The sequence below is a fragment of the Haemaphysalis longicornis genome, unplaced genomic scaffold, assembly GCF_048455015.1.
Source record: "Haemaphysalis longicornis isolate Haplotype H1 unplaced genomic scaffold, Haemaphysalis longicornis Haplotype H1 scaffold_4, whole genome shotgun sequence".
Taxonomy (NCBI): domain Eukaryota; kingdom Metazoa; phylum Arthropoda; class Arachnida; order Ixodida; family Ixodidae; genus Haemaphysalis; species Haemaphysalis longicornis.
Window position 1 is genome coordinate 122,555,126 of NW_027526361.1, and position 21,427 is coordinate 122,576,552.

Genomic DNA, 21,427 nt, shown 5'->3' on the forward strand with positions numbered 1-21,427 from the left:
ACCAGCGTATCATGGAGCCAATTGTAGTTACACTGACCTGAATTTACTAGCCGTGTCTCCGTAACATCCGGTTCCTCAGATGTTCATGCTACGGCTATACACTACGATTTAAATCGGTTTTGTGCGCTTACATAATCAGCGGAGCACTCATACCTGACAGCACGCCAGTTACGTTTGCCAATATTATCCCTCAGATAGTGATCACCACCATTTACAAGCCAGTCTGTGTTAATTTCGGAAATATTCAACAAAAGTACGACGGATAATGCAGAATTACACTCGGGGATCAACGCACAACAAACAGTCCTCTTTTCGTGGGGTGAGCGCTTACAAACATTCATCTGCTACATATATCCTCTGCGAGCAGCGCGGAGACAGGCTTAAAATGTAATCCACGTCTGCGACTAAATGCTTCTTCGAAATATCGTCATGTGGCACAGGGAGCCTGCAGAATTAAGCAGAAACTGAAATCAGAGGGCCTTATCGCATACCACACTCTTCCAACGACACATTTCATCGCTTGATGAACAGCCTACCCCGTATACTTCCAAAGATGCGTCCGCCGTACCATCAGCTCTTCGTTGAAGTGAAAAAACGAAAGAAAAGTGAACGCGAGATTTGTGTGTGGGATTACTAAACCGTTCATTGCTTGATACCGCTCCGCATTTGTACACAGCGTCCTCCCCTCCCCCCACCAATGTCTCGCAAAAAAGCAGTGCATTTCTCGTATAGTTGGTCTAGCGAACCCTACCTGGCTCAAGTTTCGACGAACGTCTTTAGCATGTCAGAAGCTGCACTGTTTTTTTTTTTCATTTCTGTTAGAGCTTTTATGTTTCTTAATTCTGCACTTGCACAACATTTTTTTCCCGTGGTTTCATTAACTTGGCTTGGTTCTTGCTAGATGACGTGTGTGGGCAGATATTTAACGACGCACAGGCTTGGAATTTAGTTAACATTTTCGCATGGTTTATATTCTTTTAACAGCCAGGCATTAGTTACGGGACTGGGTAATCACACCCCCGAAAAACATTTTTCTGCGATGTATATATTCGAAATGAAGCCGCATTTGTTGTCCACGCTGCAAAATGAAGGCAACCTCTCATTGTGCCAGTATCAGGTCTAAACGAGGCGACAGTAGAATTCATTTGTGCCTGACGTATTTGGAGGTGACAGTAGTGATATGTTGCTACCGTCGTCGACGCCCGGAAAAGCGGTGACGAAGCGCGCAGAACCACGTCCCCGGGTAGCTCTTGCAGGCGATCGCGTACTCTACGAAGATACAGCTGCTTTTTAAGTGACCTAAACGTACTCTTTGCCTATAGAGGTCACCATAACAAGTTTTTTTTAGGGCGCGGAAAGGCGAAAAGAAGCGAAACAGAACCAAAACACTGCACGAGCCCCTATCAGCTACGCAGCGCAAATCCCGTCAACGCCGCGGAAAAGCGGCAGCAGGTGGCGCAGCGATCGCGAAGCTCGAGGCGTATAGCACGTTATTGCAACCAGTTTCAAATTCGGTCGCCACGCGGGAAAATGGCCGTTTGAAGGCCAGCCTGCATGGAGGAAAGAAAAGGTTCGGCCGGCAAGCGGGCCACTCTGACGTCACGGTCTCACCCGTGACGTCAGGTTCGCCGCATCGTCTGCTACGATTGCACATGGTCCGCACTCGCCCGAGCAGTCGACATGTCGTCTGAATCGTCAGACTCGGATGAGTCGCTGCCACCCGACAGAGAGAGCAACTTTATTTGGCCAAGCGATTAGGCCGGCGATGTCTTCGCAGTCGTCCGTTTTTTAATATCACTGCGACTCGAACCGGCGCAGACCATGATAGCAACAGCTTGTCGCCACTCTTATAATCAATCTGACCGCGAAAAAGAAGTTCCACATGCGAGAAAGTAGATGTTAGTGTGGTGAAAAATTGTGCTAGGGGTTGTTATCAGCACTGAATTTAAAAGCGGCGTTCAGATATTTGCCGAATGGTAAGCCTACGCTGACCGGAAGCGGAGGTTCGGGGCTCCTACCCAGCACTGCCGGTACCGCGGTTCGGCGAACGGCCGAAAGATGGCACCACCTGCGCGCTAGAATCAAAACAAGCCACGCTGAAACGGCAATTATCGCCAAAATAAAGCTCAGTATGCCAAAAAGGGGATGATAGTGTGGTGAAAAGTTGTGTAAGGATGGTCATTCGCAGTTGTACAGGTACCGGCGATGAAATATTCGCCACGATACTAAGCCTGAAGTTCTCAACACCCAAGGTGACCCGAGCAACGCCGGCAACGCCGAGCCCGCTGGCTTGGGCGACAGTTCTTGCGGCTGCCGCCGCGCACGAACTCAGTCCGCGTTTAGCGCTGCATGTCGTCGCGTGGAAAATAATGCATCTTGGCGTCGTCGTCGATTTGCTCGGACAGGCTTCCACGAGCAGTACTTCGCATTCCGCGAGCTTGCCATAGCGCAACTTGGGCGAGCTCGGCGACGCGCACCGGCGCGTCATCGCGGTGCGCGTCGACATCGCGCGCCGCGTGGTGCCGGCACCGAGCGGTTTTTGGCACTAGTGCAAGGGAACGCCATCCGCCGGCCATGAACTGAAGAGAAAAGACGTCGAACACGCAAATTGGGCAACGTTTACAAGCATTCCTCACACAGCTACACCCGTACGTCTCCTGCCCAAACGAATACCACCTACAACAGCAGCGCATTATATCGTTTCCGGTTCCGAAAACGACTATACGACGTCACCCTAAACCGGCCAGACAAGCAGGCCGATGTTTCTTCACGCCGAAAGCGATTTCGCTAGTGCTGCCGATTTGTGGAAGCTCGCGGCCGGGACAACCAAAATCGATTTTAGATGTGATTCCGGCCTCCGATCGCTACAAACATTTCTGTGAGGCATCTGTACAAACTAATGAAGCCAATTATATCATTTTTTAGGCGTCAATTGGGTGTCAGTACTCCTTTAAGGAAAGGGATGTGGTTTTATCGGCTTCTGCAAAGTTGAAAGGGACAGATTTTTCTGTTCGCCAAGGTGTGTCTCGTTCGGTGCGAATGGTGCAAAAATGGCTTCGTGAATTCGGAAAACAGCAGCCTCAAAAGTACTAATTACGTCACGACAACCTTATCATCGGTTAACGCGCGTACTTTTAAGACCCAGCTTCCGATTGTATCGTTCACTTAATAAGCAGCAAGACGGGTGAAGCCTCCACGTTCTACTATTAGCCGTACTGGTTCCTGTGTTAATGCACAACTTGTCACTTGCCGCAGTATGTAAAATAAATCAGATGACCTGGCTGCATTGTTATCGTCCATTACCACACACGTGGACATTGGATCAGAATCGTGGCTTGATGATACAATTTCAAGTTATGAAGTTTTCCCTGATAACTACGTTGCCTACCGCCATGACGGAATCGCTCACGGTGGTGGAGGCCAAGAGCACCCAGCCTATTTTTCGTTATTGGTGATATAAACTGCGAGTCGGTGGTCATGTAAGCTCATGCTCGCTTTTGGAGTATATTTTTCAGTTGGTGCCTTTTATTGCCCACCCTGCGACGAAAGCAATAAACCTTTTGTTGTACTGTCCAACATCTTGCATAAAGGTATCACAGATTACCTTGTGCTAGGTGGCGACTTTAACATGCGTCATGTTTGTTGACGAAATGGTATGCCTATGTTTTTGTCTCAGCCAACCCTTTCCAAGGCTTTCGGTGGTTTTATTGTCAGCCACAGCCTCTTTCAGTTTGTTGAAAATCCCCCCTGTGTCATTTCGTCCACAAGAAACACCCTGGATCTTTTCTTTGCAAATTCACCGAATTTAATACGAGACTGGTTACCTATACCTGGTATTAGTGATCACAAATGCGTGACGGCTCGCACAATTCGTCCCTGCTCTCATGCGCCTGTTTTCCGTCCTAGCAAAGTTTATTTTTATGACAGGGGCAACTACAGCAGCATATCGCTGGCCTTAGAGGAATACTTCAAAGCATTTGACTCCCTTAGTCCAATATAGATGATCCGTGGTCACTGCTCAAACATAAACTTTTAACTCTGATCGACCTACCTATCCCATTTCAAAGACTTTCAGGTAAACAATAAAAGAATAAACTGGTGTTTCCAAAGGAAATTAAAACTGTAATAAATAAAAGAAAACGCGTATTCAAGAAGTACCATACACAGAAGGTAAAAGGTATTCACGCTGCCCTAGAGCTGGTGAATCTTAAAATCACCCTACGCCTAGAGGGCCATATCATTGCGCCATCTCCAAGTGTGAAGATCCTCGGCATGATATTCCAGGCGGACCGCTCCAACACCCTCCTCATCAAAAAGCTTAAAACCACAACAGACCAGGTTACTCATATGATACGACGAGTCACGACGAAAACCAGGGGTATGGGGGAAGCGGACACGATTCGCCTTGTCCAGGCCTTCGTCGTATCTAGGATTACATACGCTATACCTTACACCCTGCCTAAAGCCACAGAGCTCGAGAAAATAAACATCCTGATAAGGAAAGCGTACAAGCAAGCCATGGGTCTCCCGGCAAGCACCTCAACCGACCGACTACTCCGACTTGGCATCCACAACTCGGCCGAGGAGTTAATAGAGGCGCACCTGTCTAGCCAAAGATTGAGGTTAGGAGCAACCGAAACGGGGAGGTTCATCCTCTCACGCCTGGCGCTGTCGGCGCCACTCAGCCACCCACCTCTCCTTACTGGAAACGTACCCCACTCCATTAGAAAACACTTCATAGTGCCCGTCTTACCACGCAATATGCACCCTGTGCATCACGAGGTTTGCAGAGAAGCCCGAGCCCGGGCAATATTTAGGTTATACGGAGATGCACCACCTACCGCCTACACAGACGCAGCCTGTTACCCCGGAAGAGAAGCCATGGCAGCCACCGTCGTTTTAAATAAGCAGCACAGGTGCAGCATCTCAATTCCCGGACACAACCCTCTCCAAGCCGAGAAAGCGGCGATAGCGCTTGCGCTTAGCCAAAGCGACGCCAAAGTTATAATCTCAGACTCTCAGCAGGCGTGCCGCAACTTTTCCAACGGTCGCTTGCACGTCACAACACTTCGACTACTCAATCAGAGACCACCAACGAGACCAATGAGGATTGTATGGGCACCAGCTCATAGCGGAATCCCCGGCAACGAGATCGCCAACCTCGTGGCTCGAGATTTGACCCGCCGAGCCAGCGCTGGTGAAGCCGAAGCCGAGCCCGAGCGCATGCAACCTCTTGTCACCTACCAGGAAATCACGCAACACTATAGGCTGTCCCGTAAAACCTACTCTTCACCAGACAAATCGCTACCGAGGGATCAGGAAAGATTATTGCGTGCCCTGCAGGTCAACACCTTCCCGCATCCGACAAGACTACACGTCTTTGACCGGACACACGTTTCTCCCCTTTGCCGCTTCTGTGGAGAGCCTGGGACTCTCAGACACATAGTGGGCGGCTGCGACAAGTCCACCCTAGACCCCCCCAACATCCACCTCCGGCCTCGAAGATCAGCTCCGCCTGATCGAAAGGGCTGTCGACGCGGCCCGAGCTCAAGGCATCCTGGAATGAGGACGCCTCTCTCAAGCATTTTCTGGATTAATTAAAGTTTATTCTCTCCTCTCTCTCTCTCTCTCTCTCTCTCTCTCTCTCTCTCTCTCTCTCTGTCTCTCTCTCTCTCTTAAAATAAGGCTTAAGATCAACTCTTCCAAGAAAGAGTTCTTCCTCTCTCTTGGTTCAAGAATAAAGTATACACCCAAACAGTTTTGGAAATTCGTTAAATATAAGCGTAAAGATGATAGATCATTCCATTGCTAACGTACGACGACGTTTCCGTTGCTGCTGATGCTGACAAGGCCAACTGTATAAATCGGTACTTTGAGTCTGTTTTTTTTTTCAAAGGCTGTTCCCCGGGATATGCCTGAATACTCACGCGCTTCATATGATAGTATGCCTGATATTATAGTAGACAGTTTCGGGGTCCTCAAACTTCTGTAGAACCTTAAAACTAACGCTGCTCCGGGCCCAGACAGTATCCCAAACATTGTACTTAAGTCTTGTGGCCAGTTGTGACGATGTATCTTGCGTTGTTATACAATTTATTCCTAACGTATAATATTCTTCTAAAAGACTGGGAAATTGGTAACATTGTCCCATTAGCCAAAAGTGGACCGCGTAACTCCGTATCAAACTATAGACATGTTTAATTGACAAGCGTAAGCTGCAAAATAATAGAGGACATATTGTATTCGAGCCTTTTTCGTCACCTTAAAAATAATGCCTGTTTTGTAGATTATCAGCATGGCTTTAGGGTAGGGCATCCTTGCTCCACTCAGCTGATAGAATTTTCCCGTGACGTGTTGCAATCATACGACCGTGGCCATGAAACCGGCTCTATATTACTGGATTTTCAAAAAAGCGTTCGATAAGGTTTCTCATACACTCCTTATGCACAAACTGTCTTTTCTGGGATTACCCGAAAATATTCAATGGCTCCGGTGCTACTTTAATGGACGCTACCAAAAAGTTGTCAAAGGAACCGAATCGACCATAAAGCTGTTCCTTCGGGTGTTCCTCAGGGGTCAGTCCTGGAGCCTTTGCTAGTTCTGATATTTATTATAGATATAGGGCAGGGCATTCATTCAAAAATCAGGCTTTATGCAGATGGCTGGGTTTTATACAAAGAGGTTTTATACAATAACCATTCGGGTAAAATAGCACTGTGGTCAGATCTGGACAAAATTTATTCTTGGTGCTGCACATGTTGTGTGCCATCGAATATCAGTAAATGCCAACACATTCGATTTTCTAGGAAACACGTTCCTCTCCCAGCAAAATACAGTTTGAATAATGGGCTCATTCCGCAAAAAAAAACAAAGCAAACATTTAGTAAAAATCTTTTCAGCTGACTTGACCTGGAATAGTCAAATTGAAGCAGTGTCTTTCAAAGCATCAACTCTTAACATCATTTGTAGAAATTTCAGATACGCACCCCAGGAAGAAAAGGAACCGCTACACTTGTCAAACATTCGGCCCATTTTCAAGTACTCATGCATTGTGTGGAATCCCCCCACTCAAAATATTATGGACCGCATAGAATTCATTCAGAATCGTGCTAACGATGTAACTCATACTTAGCAGATTCCTACTAGCATTGCTCAAATAAAGAACTTGCTTAGCTGGCCTACGCTATCTTTGTGACGGGCACGCTTTCGCATTTGTTTTCTTCATGATGTACATCTTCAATGCACTGCCGTTATCAGGGATCTATATTTACAACCACCAACCAGGCCTCTACTCGGCGATGCCACCAATTTACGATAAGAGGAATAGCTGCGTGTACCTCATTTTTTATGAATTCTTTCTTTCCCTGTTCTATCAAGCATTGTAATCGCCTTTCGCAACACCTCATGGGACCGATAAGCGAAGATAGATTTTTTTATTTCTTAACCCAGCATTTCCGCAATGAGTAATACGCCGTTTGTGTCTTTTCCCTTCTTGCAATATTTTGATTGTATAGTTTAACGCGCCGACGAAACGCAAACGATGAGGCACGCCGTAGTGTAGTGCTCCGGATTAATTTTGACCACCAGGGGATTTTTAACGTGCGCCGAAATCTCGAACACACGGGCGTTTTCGCTTTGCGCTTTCATGAGAAAAGCAGCCGCCGCTGCCGGCAATCGAACCTGCGTCGTCGGGCTCAGTAGCAGAACGCCTAAGCCACTGAGCCACCACGGCGGGTTTCTTGCATTATTTTAAAAGGTTTGTCTTGAATATCCTTGTTTTAACCCATCTTTTGTGAGTTGTTTTATGCGCTGTTTCATGCCTTGCAAGCAGTCCTTACCACATATGGTGCAATTGTTAACTGTGATGCTTATGCTTATGTGTTTCCTTATTCTAATTTTCTTCCTAATTCTTTCTTTGTAACTTTTTCTTTCTCGGACTGCAGCATTTGAAGCTTATACGCAGAGTTCTTTATGCCCTGTAATAATCGCCTTCCTACTATAATGCCCTCGGGTAAATGTAGGTACTGAAATAAATAAATAAATAAATAAATAAATAAATAAATAAATAAATAAATAAATAAATAAATAAATAAATAAATAAATAAATAAATAAATAAATAAATAAATAAATAAATAAATAAATAAAAAAATAATAACTAAATAAATAAATAAATTAATTTACCTAAATTTGTTCCTGTAAAAAAGTTCAATTTGCAATTTTACAAATCCAGAGATTAGCCAGAGATTAGAAAACTGTTTAGACATGTCGGACTTGACACAACTATAAACAGACACCCTACAGTACAACGTTTTCACGCGTTTACTGTAGCGCATGTCATGTGGTTCTGCGCAAATCACCCGTCAAGTACATGCAATATTTCTGTGTATTCAACTGCTGGTCGTGTGCTCTCATTTATCTCTTGCAAATAATGTCATCATGCCGTATTTTATGAATAGGTGTTACTTTTTGTGGCCGTTTGACATTTATATATTGCGTTGTTTTTTGCTCATTATTTGTTCCTTCCATTTCGGCTAATTTAAGGGTACTTCTAATTTAAAGGTCTTCTTTCTTGTTTATTGAGTATTTGCGCCACGGAGTATGTTTGTACTTCTCGTGAGCGTGCGTCCTGTGTTCTCTGTGCATGTCCCCCTATTTATTTATTTATTTATTTATTTATTTATTTATTTATTTATTTATTTATTTATTTATTTATTTATTTATTTATTTATTTATTTATTTATTTATTTATTTATTTATTTATTTATTTATTTATTTATTTATTTATTTATTTATTTATTTATTTGAAGTGCTTACCAACAGCGCAAGAACCTTCTCGGGTGATGCACTCACGAATTTAAGCCATAGAAAAGACAACATATACGAAGGGAAATACATCAGAAATGGGTAAAAAAAATGTGTAAATATATATAAAGACGGAGAGTGATCAAAGAAGCGGAAACATTTTCTGAAAAACCAGGGATCGAAGTTTGTGTGAAGGGGATGCCCTGATCAACACATACCAGCATAAACAAGGCGGTGCTTTCGGCACACAAACACAAGAACAGAGGGAGAAGAACAACTGCATGTACGGCCTCTCTCCAACATTTGCATTCAAAATGTCAAACATACTTTTTAAGGAGCGTTTAAAAAAGACCATGTCATTGCAAAAAATGTCAAAGGAAGATAACAGACTGTCAAAGGCACGTTGGCATCGGTTAGCTGGTGCCAGGCTCAGTGTTCTGTCAACATGAAAGCAGCCCTGCGGCGCCGTAGCCTGCTTGGCACTCACAGGTGAACAGAGCTTACAAGGCAAGCGCAGTCAAAGTTGGAGTGAATGCTGTTAAAAAGAAAAGCCCGGTTATGCCTGGAACGCCTAACACATAGCTCAAAAAGATTCAGGAGCTTGAGAAGCTCACCGTGCAGATAATGGCTAAGTGGTGAGTAACGGTAATATAAGGTTACAGTAAAGCGCTTCTGAATCCTTTCTAATCGAAGAGATGATGAAGGGCCTAAACAATTCCAAAGAGCACCGGCAAAGTAGAGCTTTGGCAAAATTTGAGTGCGGCAGAGGCAGACAAAGCATCATCGATCGGTCAATTCACTGGTAGCCCGGGAAGTTACGCCAGGCGTTCGGAGGCTGGAGTTTGTCAAGTGGTTCACGTGTGAGTTGATAAGTAGTTTACGTCCATGATTACACCCAAATTACGCTTTCCAGTAGCGTGTTTTGCAGCTGCACCCAGCAGAGTGTATGTTAAAATAAGCGGGGCCATCCTACGAGGTTATGTAATCCCGATAGCTTTGGAAAGAGTAAGGTGTACATAGTTGCTGTCGCACCATGCCGAAACTGCATTAATGTCTTTTTGCAGCAGGGCGCGATCGTCTGGTGAGGGAACCGCGCGAGAGAGCTTTTTCTAATCTGCAGGCTGAGAGTGCGAATAGTGCCTAATAACAGCGGGGATATCATTAACAAAGACGTTAAAATGAAGAGGGCCCAGTGTCAAGCCCCGAGGTGCACGCGATAATACATTGCAAAAGGCCGGGAGATGATGCCTTTATAATAGACACAATTGGAACTGCCTTTTGAATCACTGCTGAAAAAATGACAGTGCCACTGGGTAGACCGTATGCGGTCAATTTGGGAAGCAGTAATTCATGATTAACAGCGTCGAAGCCTTTGCTACAGTCGAAAAATACTGTACCTGCCTGGTGACGAGAGTGCGAACTACCCATGTCGTTTAGAAAACATGCGAAATTTGATTCTACTGCCCTTGCGGGCCTGAAGGCGTGTTGGTTGGAATGGATTGATGGAAGCATTTCACTAAAGGTAAGGATGCATGGCTTTCTCCCAGGCTTTTGGAAAGGAGTACAACACAAAGATTTGCCTATAGTTTTCGGGCACAGTGGCTTCTCCGCACTAGTGCAAAGGGAAGATAGCGCCTAATTTACAGTCTGCTGGAAAATGATGCTCAACAAATGACATGCGTATGATGCGACAGAGCAGAGGTGCAGACATCACAGCAGCCTTTCACGATGAAGCAGCAAATGCTGTCGCACCCCGCTGACTTTTTCAAGGGGAATTTGCGAATAGATGACGGGACATGATTGTCGGTAGTGTTCGGGGTTTGTAATGCTGGCCCATAATACTAGAAGCACAGTTTGCGGCCGCTGTTAGAAGACGTCGAGCAGGTCGAAGAAAAATGAAGTGCAAAACGTTTACATGCGTCTTCCGGGTCAGACAGAAATTTCTCACTATCCTGAATAGTTATGCTATCGCGTGCGTGACGTGTGCGGAACTTATTATACCACCAGAACGCACGATGAAAGGGAGTAATAGATGATTCAGTGTAGTCGGTAAACATCTTTTTTTTCACGGGCAAGAAGCTTTTCCGCTAACGACGGCGATTTTTTGAAGCTTATAAGAGAACACGGGTCATTGTGAGCCTTAAACAAGCGGTGGAAATTACGTTTTTTTCCGAAGCGTGCCTTGCAGCTCGTGACTGAATAAAAAAAAAGTTAGTGGAGCGATTTCGCTGCTTTGGGATGTGCTGGTCCGTAGCGTTAGGACAATTATGGTTACATCATGTACAGCCAGGTCAACAAAGCCACCTTTGTTGAGAACTTGCTAGAGAGACGTCCAATCACCGCGAGCAAAGTCGTGTGTAGGAATTGTCCCGCTCCTGCCAGGCGCCATAGATACGTGAGCCGCAACTGGAAAAGGAGGATGCCGTGCATCAACGGCCACAGGAAGATCGAGGAAATGATCAACATGGACTGAGCTGAAGTTTGTAAATATTTAAAAATGTTTGTAAAATGTTTGTAAATAGAATAGAATGTAAATAGAACATTTCCAGCAGGGTTTAGATGCAAGACAGCAGGCTGAGTATTATTTAAAGAAAAGACATTAAACAAGTCAGCTGCTTTGGACTTTCCACTGACATTTTCTGCGGGGCCCCGCCAAGAGCCAGACACATCAAAGTTCCCAAAGGGAAGACTTTTGTAGTTTTCGCGTTTTCACTTTGAGAAAAACTCTGTAGAGATGTGTATTAAGTAAATAAACAAGAAAATTGTACACACCGCCGTACGACTCCCCGGTGATGTAAAACTCATTCTGTGCGAGGTCGTCGAACAATGTGAAGAACTGCTGCAGGAACTCGAGAATGTCTCGGGCCACGTCAGTCAAGTTCCGGGCGTAGCCAGCCTCATCGTCGGTGAAGCTGAAGCCGGTACCCACGGGCTGGTCCACGTACAACACAGAGTACCTGTTCGTCCATGTCATGTGGCGGAATGTAGCCTCCGTGAAGTCGCTAGACACGCTGTACGGCCCGTGCTCAACAAAGAACCCCAGCAGTGATGAGGTACCAGGACCACCTTGCAGCCACAGAAGAACTGGAGCATTCTTTGGGTCAGTCTGATGAAATGGAATGCACCCATTTTGTCAGCTTTGGTGCCACGTTTTGGTGCGCGCAATAGACAACGCACATCAAACTCATTTCGGAATATTAACCTGAACAAGAAAGTTATTGTTTAAACACATTGATTTGGTTGATTGTAGGGTGTTACACACCAACGGTTCACAGGCGATATAGAGCGCCGCATTGGAGGGCTCCGGATTAATTTTGACAACCTGGAGGTCTTTAACGTGGGCCGAAATGTCGAAAACACCGGCCACCCCGGCCGGAAGTCGCACCCGTGTCGATGTGCTCAGCCGCACAACGCCTTAGCCACAGAGCCATCGCGCCGGGTAATGGTTTACACAAAATATACGGATGATACAATATATAAAGAAAATATACGTGCGTAGCCGCTTAACTTTCGGGGTCATGTCCCACCCTTGATGCTTCCCATAGATTATCTGAGAAGAGTGGAAATAAAATTAGGTTTTAAATATGAAAGCACGTTTTGCGCGCCTGACCAACTAGCTCGTGATTTCGTTTTCATATGCTTAATTTGCGGCACTTTTTTGTGGAAACCCTATAATAAAAACGTATGAAAACCCTATACTATGAAAAATGAACTAATATGCACAAATAAATTTACCTTAAATAAAAATTGCGGAATAACGATTAAAACCTGTTACTTCTCGGCTTGCATACAGAACCCAATACACTAGGGGATCGTATCTTTCTAAGCCAAGCTTTAATGTCCTCGCTGATGCTGTTGTACGCTTATACGCCCTGAAAGGAAGGCAAGTTTCTCTAAAGATGTGATGAATAATCATAAGTGAAGAAAAAAAAAGAAAACGCTTTCTTTGGTCGGAACTGAACCTGGGTCCCTCGCTTTATGAAGGCGGTGTCTATCTGATTGTTTCATTTCGATATGGTGGAAGGGAAGGTCAATCAGCAGGTACCGATTCATGCCGTACACCCCAACCCAAACATTGGGCCTGCGGAGTGCATTCCCGAGAGTGGCTGTGGGTAATCTATAAAACTGGCCAGCCAAAACTTCCATCGCAGGAAAGCTTCGTGTTTGTTAAAAATTTGAAGCGACTTGGAAAAAAAAGAGAACGACGAGCCTGGCATGAACTGATCGGATACGGTGAACCAGTTGGCGTATGCCATCATCATTAGTGTTTTTCCGAACCTTTCTTACCGCTGACGCAATAAATTGGCCATTGCTCTACGTCACCTGTTCCTCAGTTTACAACACGTTGGTGCCCGGGATGTTGAATCCCACCGTTGAAGACACCACCGAATAGCGAGCCCCCTGAAAAAAACCAGGGCCAGCACAGACCAGCGGTTCAAGAACAGTGAACCCATACACAGCAACGCCGGACATCCGACGCTCGTCATGAAAAGACTGCAGAAAAACGTGTGCACCTTCGAGCAGTGACAACGACGGTGATCAACGAACTGAACACCTTGATGGACACCAAGCACATCTCCACCGGTTAGCACAATAATTAATTTGGAGTCCTGAAACTTTAAGACGGCCACTTACCGCGTTCAATGTAGAAATTCAACAGCTTGTTTAGGATGACGATTTAGAAGAATTGACCTCAGTAACATGCTATCAGGAGTCTGTTTCTCTCACTAAGCTTTATCCTGAGAGTCTTCTTTCGAGTCCAACACCCACAGGGCCAGCGCAAGCGGCAAGTGCTCCTTACGCGACTGGTGTAATGCCACCTGGATGAGCTCAAGTAAGGCTTCTCTAATTAGAGCTGACCAAATTTAAAGATGACATTGACGAGTGGCCTCCCTCCTGGGACCAATTCAAATCTGTATTTCATAGCAATGGCACGTTTGCAGGCGTAGATAAATTCAAATACTTGCGGAGCTACCTGAAAAGCAAAGTCAAAAGTGTTATCAGCGAACTACCGACTAAAACTGAATTATATGGATTGCCGATTTTGCTGCTAAAGCAACGATTCCGCCAGACCGCGCCTTTAATAAACGACCACATGAGCACGGGACTTAATCTCAAGAAAGTTGGACCCTCTGAGTTTAGAGTGTCTCCAGAACTTGCATGAAGATCTGCAAGCTGATCTGCGCTTTTCAAGAACCCTGTAATTTGCACTGACGCCCAAGGCGACATAATAAAATCTGAACTACTGGTATCCAACCAACTTGATATAGATATTAATACAGAACAATTCATGCTCGCGTGTCAACAATGTGAAGCTAGATGAGGGCTCGTACAAGGTACTTTGCAAGACTTTCGAGAGAGCCGCAAAAGATTACAACTTTTCTGTTCCATCATGCGAGGGGAAAACCTTCAGACATCCTTCTTAAATGACCGGATTCCACGAAAAATTTATTGCTGAACAAGCATCCTGGTGGGGAGATTTCTGGGAACGAGTCATTCATTCCATCAAAAGTACTCCGAAGAAAATACTCGGAAAGTACTGTTTCACCTGTAAACAACTTTCCACTATCCTCACGCAAGCAGACGCAATAATTATCTCCCGACCCATAACCTACTCGGAGCCCTCTGAACCCAGGCCGCTAACCTCAGGACACTTTTTTAACGGACAATGGCTTACCCTGCTACCTTATGGATGCCGAGCTCTAAACACGACAAAGCAGCAATCAGCTAAGAGACTGCGTAAAAGATGGAGGCATCGGGAATACCTAATGGATGCGTTTTGGATACCATGGCGGTGCGAGGATGTCGAACTTAGCTCTGCTCCTATCAGGGATTGCAGAACACGAGCGTAAGCCAAGGTGAGACACGTTGTCTTGTTGGAAGAGAGGCCCACCCAGGCAAATGTGGATGGCTGTTGTTAAGAAACATTTTTAAGTGAAGATAGAGAAGTTCATTCGTGTGAAATCCGTACCTCGTCTGGGAAAATATAGCGCCGACTTTTCCATGTTCGATACCCCCCTGGAAACCCCCCTGGGAAATGATTACATCGATCCATCTCGACCACAAGGTAAGAAAAAATAGTCTAAAGTCAAGGTCTGTCACCCATGTGCAACCTGTTGCTTGAGATTTGGCTTGCCCGGAGCCGGTTATAAATTCGAAGCGACTGTGGAAATAACGAACAACGAGCCAGGAATGAATTGATCGGATGCGGAAACGAGGTGGCGTGTGCCATCATCATTAGTGTTTTGCCGAACGTTTGTTGCCACTGACGCAATATAGTGGCCCTCTCTCTACGTCGCCTGCTCCCATTTTTTTAACAGTGTTCAAACACCGTCGTTGTCAGATGAAAGGGTGATTGATTTTTAACAATCGTGTATTACTATACCCTAGTTTTTATTATTGGTGAATACAATCGGTGTAGATTTATTCATAAATAAATAATCAGTCTGACGACCCACGCAGTCTGCAAGAAGCAATGTGTCTTGCGGCTGCGACAGAAGGGCATAAAGTTGTGCGAGAGCGCATGGTGGTTCTGAAAATATATTGTGTTACCAGAACTGTCTCCGCATTATTCTTGAGATTGTCCAACTCCGGCAAATTAAACACGCAAGTTACAACAAAGTGATCATATGGCACAAACGAGTTTCTAACATGATTTGAAGAATCGAATATTAAAGCAGTAATTTTGTTATCTTTACCAAGAAAACTTCTCAAAGCAAAAGAAGTGTTGAGAACGCCAATAGAGAGAGATGTGTACTTGTCTCTTGTATGCAACTTGTCAAGAGATGTATACTTGTATCTTCGCAGTTGTTTTAATTGGCCTGCCGCGCCACTAGCTAAGTTGCCACGAACCGGGATTCGGTTTAGAACACGACACAATTCTGGGGGTTGAAAATTTTCAATTTAATCAAAAAAGGACAATCACCTTGATGTTTTCCATCCAATTGACGGGCCCTTAGCTACCCAATATCGTGAAATGTTTTCTATTGCATTGCACATGAAATCCGGGACCAGCAGATTAACCAAAAATTCCGGTGGAGTGACTCAAGTTATCAAGAGTCAATTGTACTGTGGTGCGTGGATAACACTACCTTCGCAAATATTTCCTAGTGACCGTTCCAAATAAGAGTCCGCCTGAAGCCCCCAGGCTTTATAACCTCGCAGCCATTTTGCAATGACGAATTATCACGCTTAACCACATAAAACATATGTGGTCAGATCGTTTATTTCATATGCCATGGAAATAGTTTTAATAAGGAAGATTAAAGAAGCGCCCAAAGCGGCTCATGTACTTCATCCGAAAACCATGAGGCCCATTAAATGTTTGATTTGCAGGGTCACTGGCAGCCTTTTCTTGTTCAAATAAGCTTGGTTCCTCAACAGCATTATGTTTATACTCACTGAAGGCACTATACTGGAGCACCAAAGAGAAAGCACGTACACCTTATCTGTGCGGGTTGCCATCAAAACATCTTTTTTGGAAACAACTTAGTCCAACAGCATCGCGTCTTTCTTTATTTCCCTGCTACAATGGTGGCTATAAATACATAATTTTAAGTACCACTACGTTTCCGCACCTAACAGACCGTGCGCTACAGGTTTGCGGTAGAACCTCCGTGTTGTGGACAGTGTAAGTGCTGTCTAATATTTTTAAGTCCTAGGCTGCTGCATATTACGTTCAAAATTACATATTAAATTAAGGAATCACCCAAGCTGAGTGATCTGCTTCAGCTCCATGGGACGTCACAAAAAGTATGCCCCGAATTCCTGCATAGGATTTTTTTTGAAAATGATGGCCGAGGTAACCCACCGAGCGCTAAATTATTCGCATGTTTTATAGAGATTTATTAATCAAAACATTTTAAATTGTATAAACGCCAACAAACGTTTGCTAAAATTTTTGTTTTGCGGAAGACTGCAATGTTTTCGGTTAATATTTTGTCGGATCTGGAAATATACCCGGGATGATGCTCTGCCTGTAATATGGAAATTGACGTTCAATTTTTTGCACTATACTTTCAAAATGACTGACTGGAAAAGAAGGACCATAAAAAAATAGTGAATACTTTTTCCAGCCTATTCTTGTAGTATATCTCAGATATATTTGAGTTTCAATTGGATAAAATTTTTATAGAAGCCTATTTACTGAGAAATCATTCCCAGTGGTCTCTTTTTATTCTAAGCAAAGCTACTCAGGGCAGAAAAATCACAGGCTCTACGGGCCTTTTGTAGGGCGCGGTGGTGAAACATGAATGTCTCGGTATATGTCTCTGTTTTTAAACGTCCTGTGAATTTAATGGCTACTGCTCTGTTGTAAATCCCACCCGTAATACTCGGTTTCTCATGGAGGAAGTCGCCGAACTTGGCCTCGACCACGGCGCACGCCTTTACAAAATCACAGTTGGAACGGAGAGCTTCGTTGCGATTTAAGTAACGTAAGTCTATTTATTTCAATGCTTTTGGACAAGAAGAAGGTCCAATGATAACAAAAGATACCGAGGCCGTAGGCGCAATATGCTACAAAAATATACAAAGTCTGCCTTTCAACGAACACCTGAAGCGAGAAAAAATCGTACGGAAGTGCTGCCAAAGAAATGTTTATCTGAGGGGCTTTTCTGCACGGTCAGACCAATCGAAATGCGCTGCCCGAGATATAAATCAGTTTTGGAAAGGCCGCATGAAATGTTATCTTATTGAATGCCAACGAGCCTGTGTTCAGTGTATACCTTAGAGCTTTTGCTCCAGTGTTGGCAATCACTACTCGGATGCACCAGCACGGTGGCTTGGCTATCACAGAGAAAATGCGTACTTCAGAAAATTATTACTTGCTCAGTGATATCAAAGATTCCATTTTCAATATGCTTTATCCGGAATATGGCTAAAAGTGGATCTACATTGAACACATTTCAAATTTTGTTTCACTGCTATGCTATATTGAGCAGAAATTATTCCTCAAATGTACTATTATTGAGATTTGGTTATCTTTAATTTAACTTCTTTGTTACCATATTTGTTTAAATGAGAATATAAACATTTCAAACTATAAAACACAAACACAGATTTCTCAGAATGTCTATTTTCTTGTCATTTTGGAGCTAAGCTTGCCAATATGGCCAAAACATTTGACACCTTTTGTTGTCCGTTCCTTCATACCGCGATGAACGCGCAAAATTGCTCACTTACGAAAGTCGACTCACCAGGGAAGGCACGAACCAAAAGAAGAGATTGCTGTTAAATTCGGCGTTCACTGTGATGAATCCTGAGTAGCTAGGAACTTCCACGTCCGCTGGCAGGGCACAAACTTCAGACAGGGCTTTAGCTTCCTCCAGTTGGCCAGATAGGATAAGCGGTGTCAGAAACAGCGCCTCATCTGCAAAAGTAGGAGTGAAAAGTACCGGATCAAAATAAAACGCCTGAAAGTGAAAAGTGGACATTGGGCCAGTTAGGAATAAGGGTTTTGGTGAAAATAACTACAATTCCCGGGGCGTTTTACAGTAGCCCTTGTTTGAGCATTTTATTTTTGGTTTCAAGCTCGTAGGTTGTACGTTTTTACAAAACTCGTTTACCTATATCTTGAAAATTTGCTTCAGTTATCATTTTCACTGGTTGTGAGCGCCCATTACAAAGAACCAACTGTGTTTAGCCAAGGTATAAATCTATACCACACCACAGGTAAATTCTTATTGCCACGTAGTCGAGAACAAAACATTGTTTTTTTACAAGCATCTACCGCTGTGGCATAGTGGTAGAGGCATTGTGCCCAAGGTCACAGTCCGATCTCGGCTACGGTAGCTGCTTTTGTGATGGAGACGAAAACTGCAAACGCTGAGTACAAACATTTCGCCGCAATTTAACGAAGCCGAATTGCAGGATATCAATGTGGAAGAGCACTGAACAAATGTGCACATCACAGCCCAGGTGATGTGCGCCTGCACACCATGATGTCACGGCGCACTTCGGCGCGTTAAGGCCCGTTAAGCCATAGAATAAAGAATCAATTCTGCCAACCAACATTGAACGAACCCTCGCACAAATTCACGTAAAATCGATCATTCCTCAAATTAATTTCGCGGTATATGAGCTGTATGCATCTACCTTGAAGCCATTGCTTTTGGACACTTTCAACCACATGAAGAACATCTCCAATTGAACAAGAGACTCAGTTAGTGACGCTCGGTTTGCATATTTTCTATCAAAACATTACAAGGACACGAAAATACTAGTCGTGGCGTGATATTTGCAAAAAAAATGAGTGCCCAGAAGCATGCGTTTCAATTCCTTCAAATTATTATCGACATTTTTTACCTGGAGATCGTTAACGTGCGGCCAGATCTTAAGCACACGGTTGTTCGGTTGTTTTTGCTTTTCGCCCCCATTGGAAAAGCGGCCGCCGTGCCCAGGAATTGAACCCGCGTCCTTATGCTCAGCAGCAGAACACCTTACCCACTGCGCCACTGCGACTGGTGATTTCCAGCAACTCTCTCTGAAATTTGATTTCTTATGCTTCACGAAAACCCGGAACAAATATGCTAGCGATGTGTATTTTTTGTATGAATATTCCCATGTTGAGTTGTGTAGAGCAGAAATTCCAGGTTGTAGTGTTTCAGTCTACGGCAAAAGTAGGTTAAAATGTGACCTAATGGATGAGTATTCCACCCAGCCCATCCGATTTCGAAATGATCGCGTTATGCTGGTGTAGCAATTGTATAGGGCTCATGTACAGGCCTCCATCTTGGCTATTGGCAGGCCTCCAGGCAGGCCTCCAGGTTTTCTTGGCTAGTTTTACGAAACATTACCCCATGTATCTTCTTCAAATCTATGTGCGATACTTGTCGGTGAGTCCAATATTGATCTATTAGCACAGAGTAATGCCCAAAATAAATTCGTTTTGACTGTGTACTGGTATAAATTACAAAATATTGTGTATTGTGCGACTAGACTCAGAGAAACTTCCGAAGCATTACTTGATGTTTGTTTTAGGAACTATTGTAGTGGAGAGTGATTTCTCGTGTGTCTAATGGAGATGTGAGTGACCACTTAGCTGTGTTTCCAGCTCTAAAAATTCATGTTGGTAGGACGGAAATACCTACTTACAAAATAAGAATACCGATGATGGTACTACAGAAACATTTGTAGGACATGTTGGGCAGGCAGATTGATCCTATGTATTGAACGAGGAGAGTTCGAGTGTCGGCTTCGCAGCGTTCTAGATTAACAATGAACGCCTATACTATAATGCTTTCCCGGAGTATTACTTGCGGAAACACAAAAAAAGCCAAGAAACATTAGATATGTGATGCCCTTTGTTACAAAATTTTTAAAGGAAGCGTTCCTTTAGCTTTGCCTGAAGCCCAGAGATGAAACTACATTTAAGAAATTTCCGGAATTTCGTAATACAGTAAATGCCGAAATAAAAAGAGCGAGTGATGCGTACTAGGGGCTTACGTTTCAACAAACTGATCATCCACATTAATTTTGGAGAGTCAACATAAGTTAGAACAATAAATGACCGAGTCACGTTTTCCCATCTTCACAAGATTTAAATGGTTAACCTCTGTCCCGTAGTGAACTGCGTGATGGCTTAAATGAGCACTTCGTCTCTTGTGCTAGAGGTCGGAAAAAATCCTGCCTAGTAGGTCCCAATCCAGTTAAATAACCAGAAACGTTTATGCGAGATACAATTTTCATTTCCGTTGATTATAATCCTGAAATCACGAAAGCGCGGCCAGTGAACGTTGTCGCCCCCTTCATAGGAGAACCTTCTCACGTGCGCACTCTTGTGTTTGACGATGGTATGCAGGCTGTCCTAGCTACTATGCACCTGGACTTTTAAAAAGGGAAATGGCGTTACTCAAAGAAAACCCAGTGCATAATGTTTCCAGTTCAGTGGAGTAGCGACCAGCAATTAGTTCGTTAATGGGATTTAATTATTCATTTGTATTTAAATATCCAACTCGAGAAGTACTCTTCTAATCATGAAACCGTGAATGAGGCACTTGTAAGTGAACAGGAGAAGCATCGAATTGTGGTATTTCCAGCGACGAACTAATTGCGCACCGATTTATTCTAATAAAGAATCCTCGGGAAATATAAAAATATACCGCGTTACGCCACTCCCGCCCGCATCATAAAACAGAGCCCTCAAACAGGCGGCCTCTTAGTTACCCGGAATGAAATAAAGACAAGAACAAAGAAAAAAAAAGTGGGTGGGAGCCCTATAACGTGTTTTGTTTATATTTACCTGGGTTCCTTTATCAGTCAGAATAAATGAGTGCGCAATTGGTTCACCTCTAGAAATAGTGCAGTTTGATGCCTCGTGTTGGTACCGTCAAGTGCCTTATTTACAATTTTTTGATTATAACAGTTCTTATCGAGCTATATGATTATTGCAAATAATTAATAAATCTTATTCACAAAATAGTTACTGACCACTACTCCGCTGAACTGGAAGCATTACGAACTAGGTTTTATTCAAGTACCGTGATAGCTTTGCGCATGATAGTTTGGACACCCTGTAATACTAGTGAGCTCAAAATTGGTCGGTAATCACAGTGCACAGGGGTTGGGCAAAAGCGAGTTTTAACAATTGTCGGCCAATTTCTGCCTCATGCATTTTTTCAAAGG

At 44.0% G+C, this 21,427-nt stretch overlaps 1 protein-coding gene across 1 annotated transcript in view; it reads right to left on the reverse strand.

The window, feature by feature from the left end:
• LOC144179359 (venom serine carboxypeptidase-like) overlaps positions 1–21,427 on the reverse strand; it is a 31,903-nt gene that overhangs the window by 2,522 nt on the left and 7,954 nt on the right. Inside the window, exons 4-5 of the mRNA XM_077707683.1 lie at positions 18,001–18,173; positions 11,576–11,909 (exon numbers count right to left, since the gene is read on the reverse strand). Of these exons, the coding sequence (XP_077563809.1) occupies positions 11,576–11,909; positions 18,001–18,173 (507 nt within the window). The remainder of the gene's footprint in view (positions 1–11,575; positions 11,910–18,000; positions 18,174–21,427) is intronic.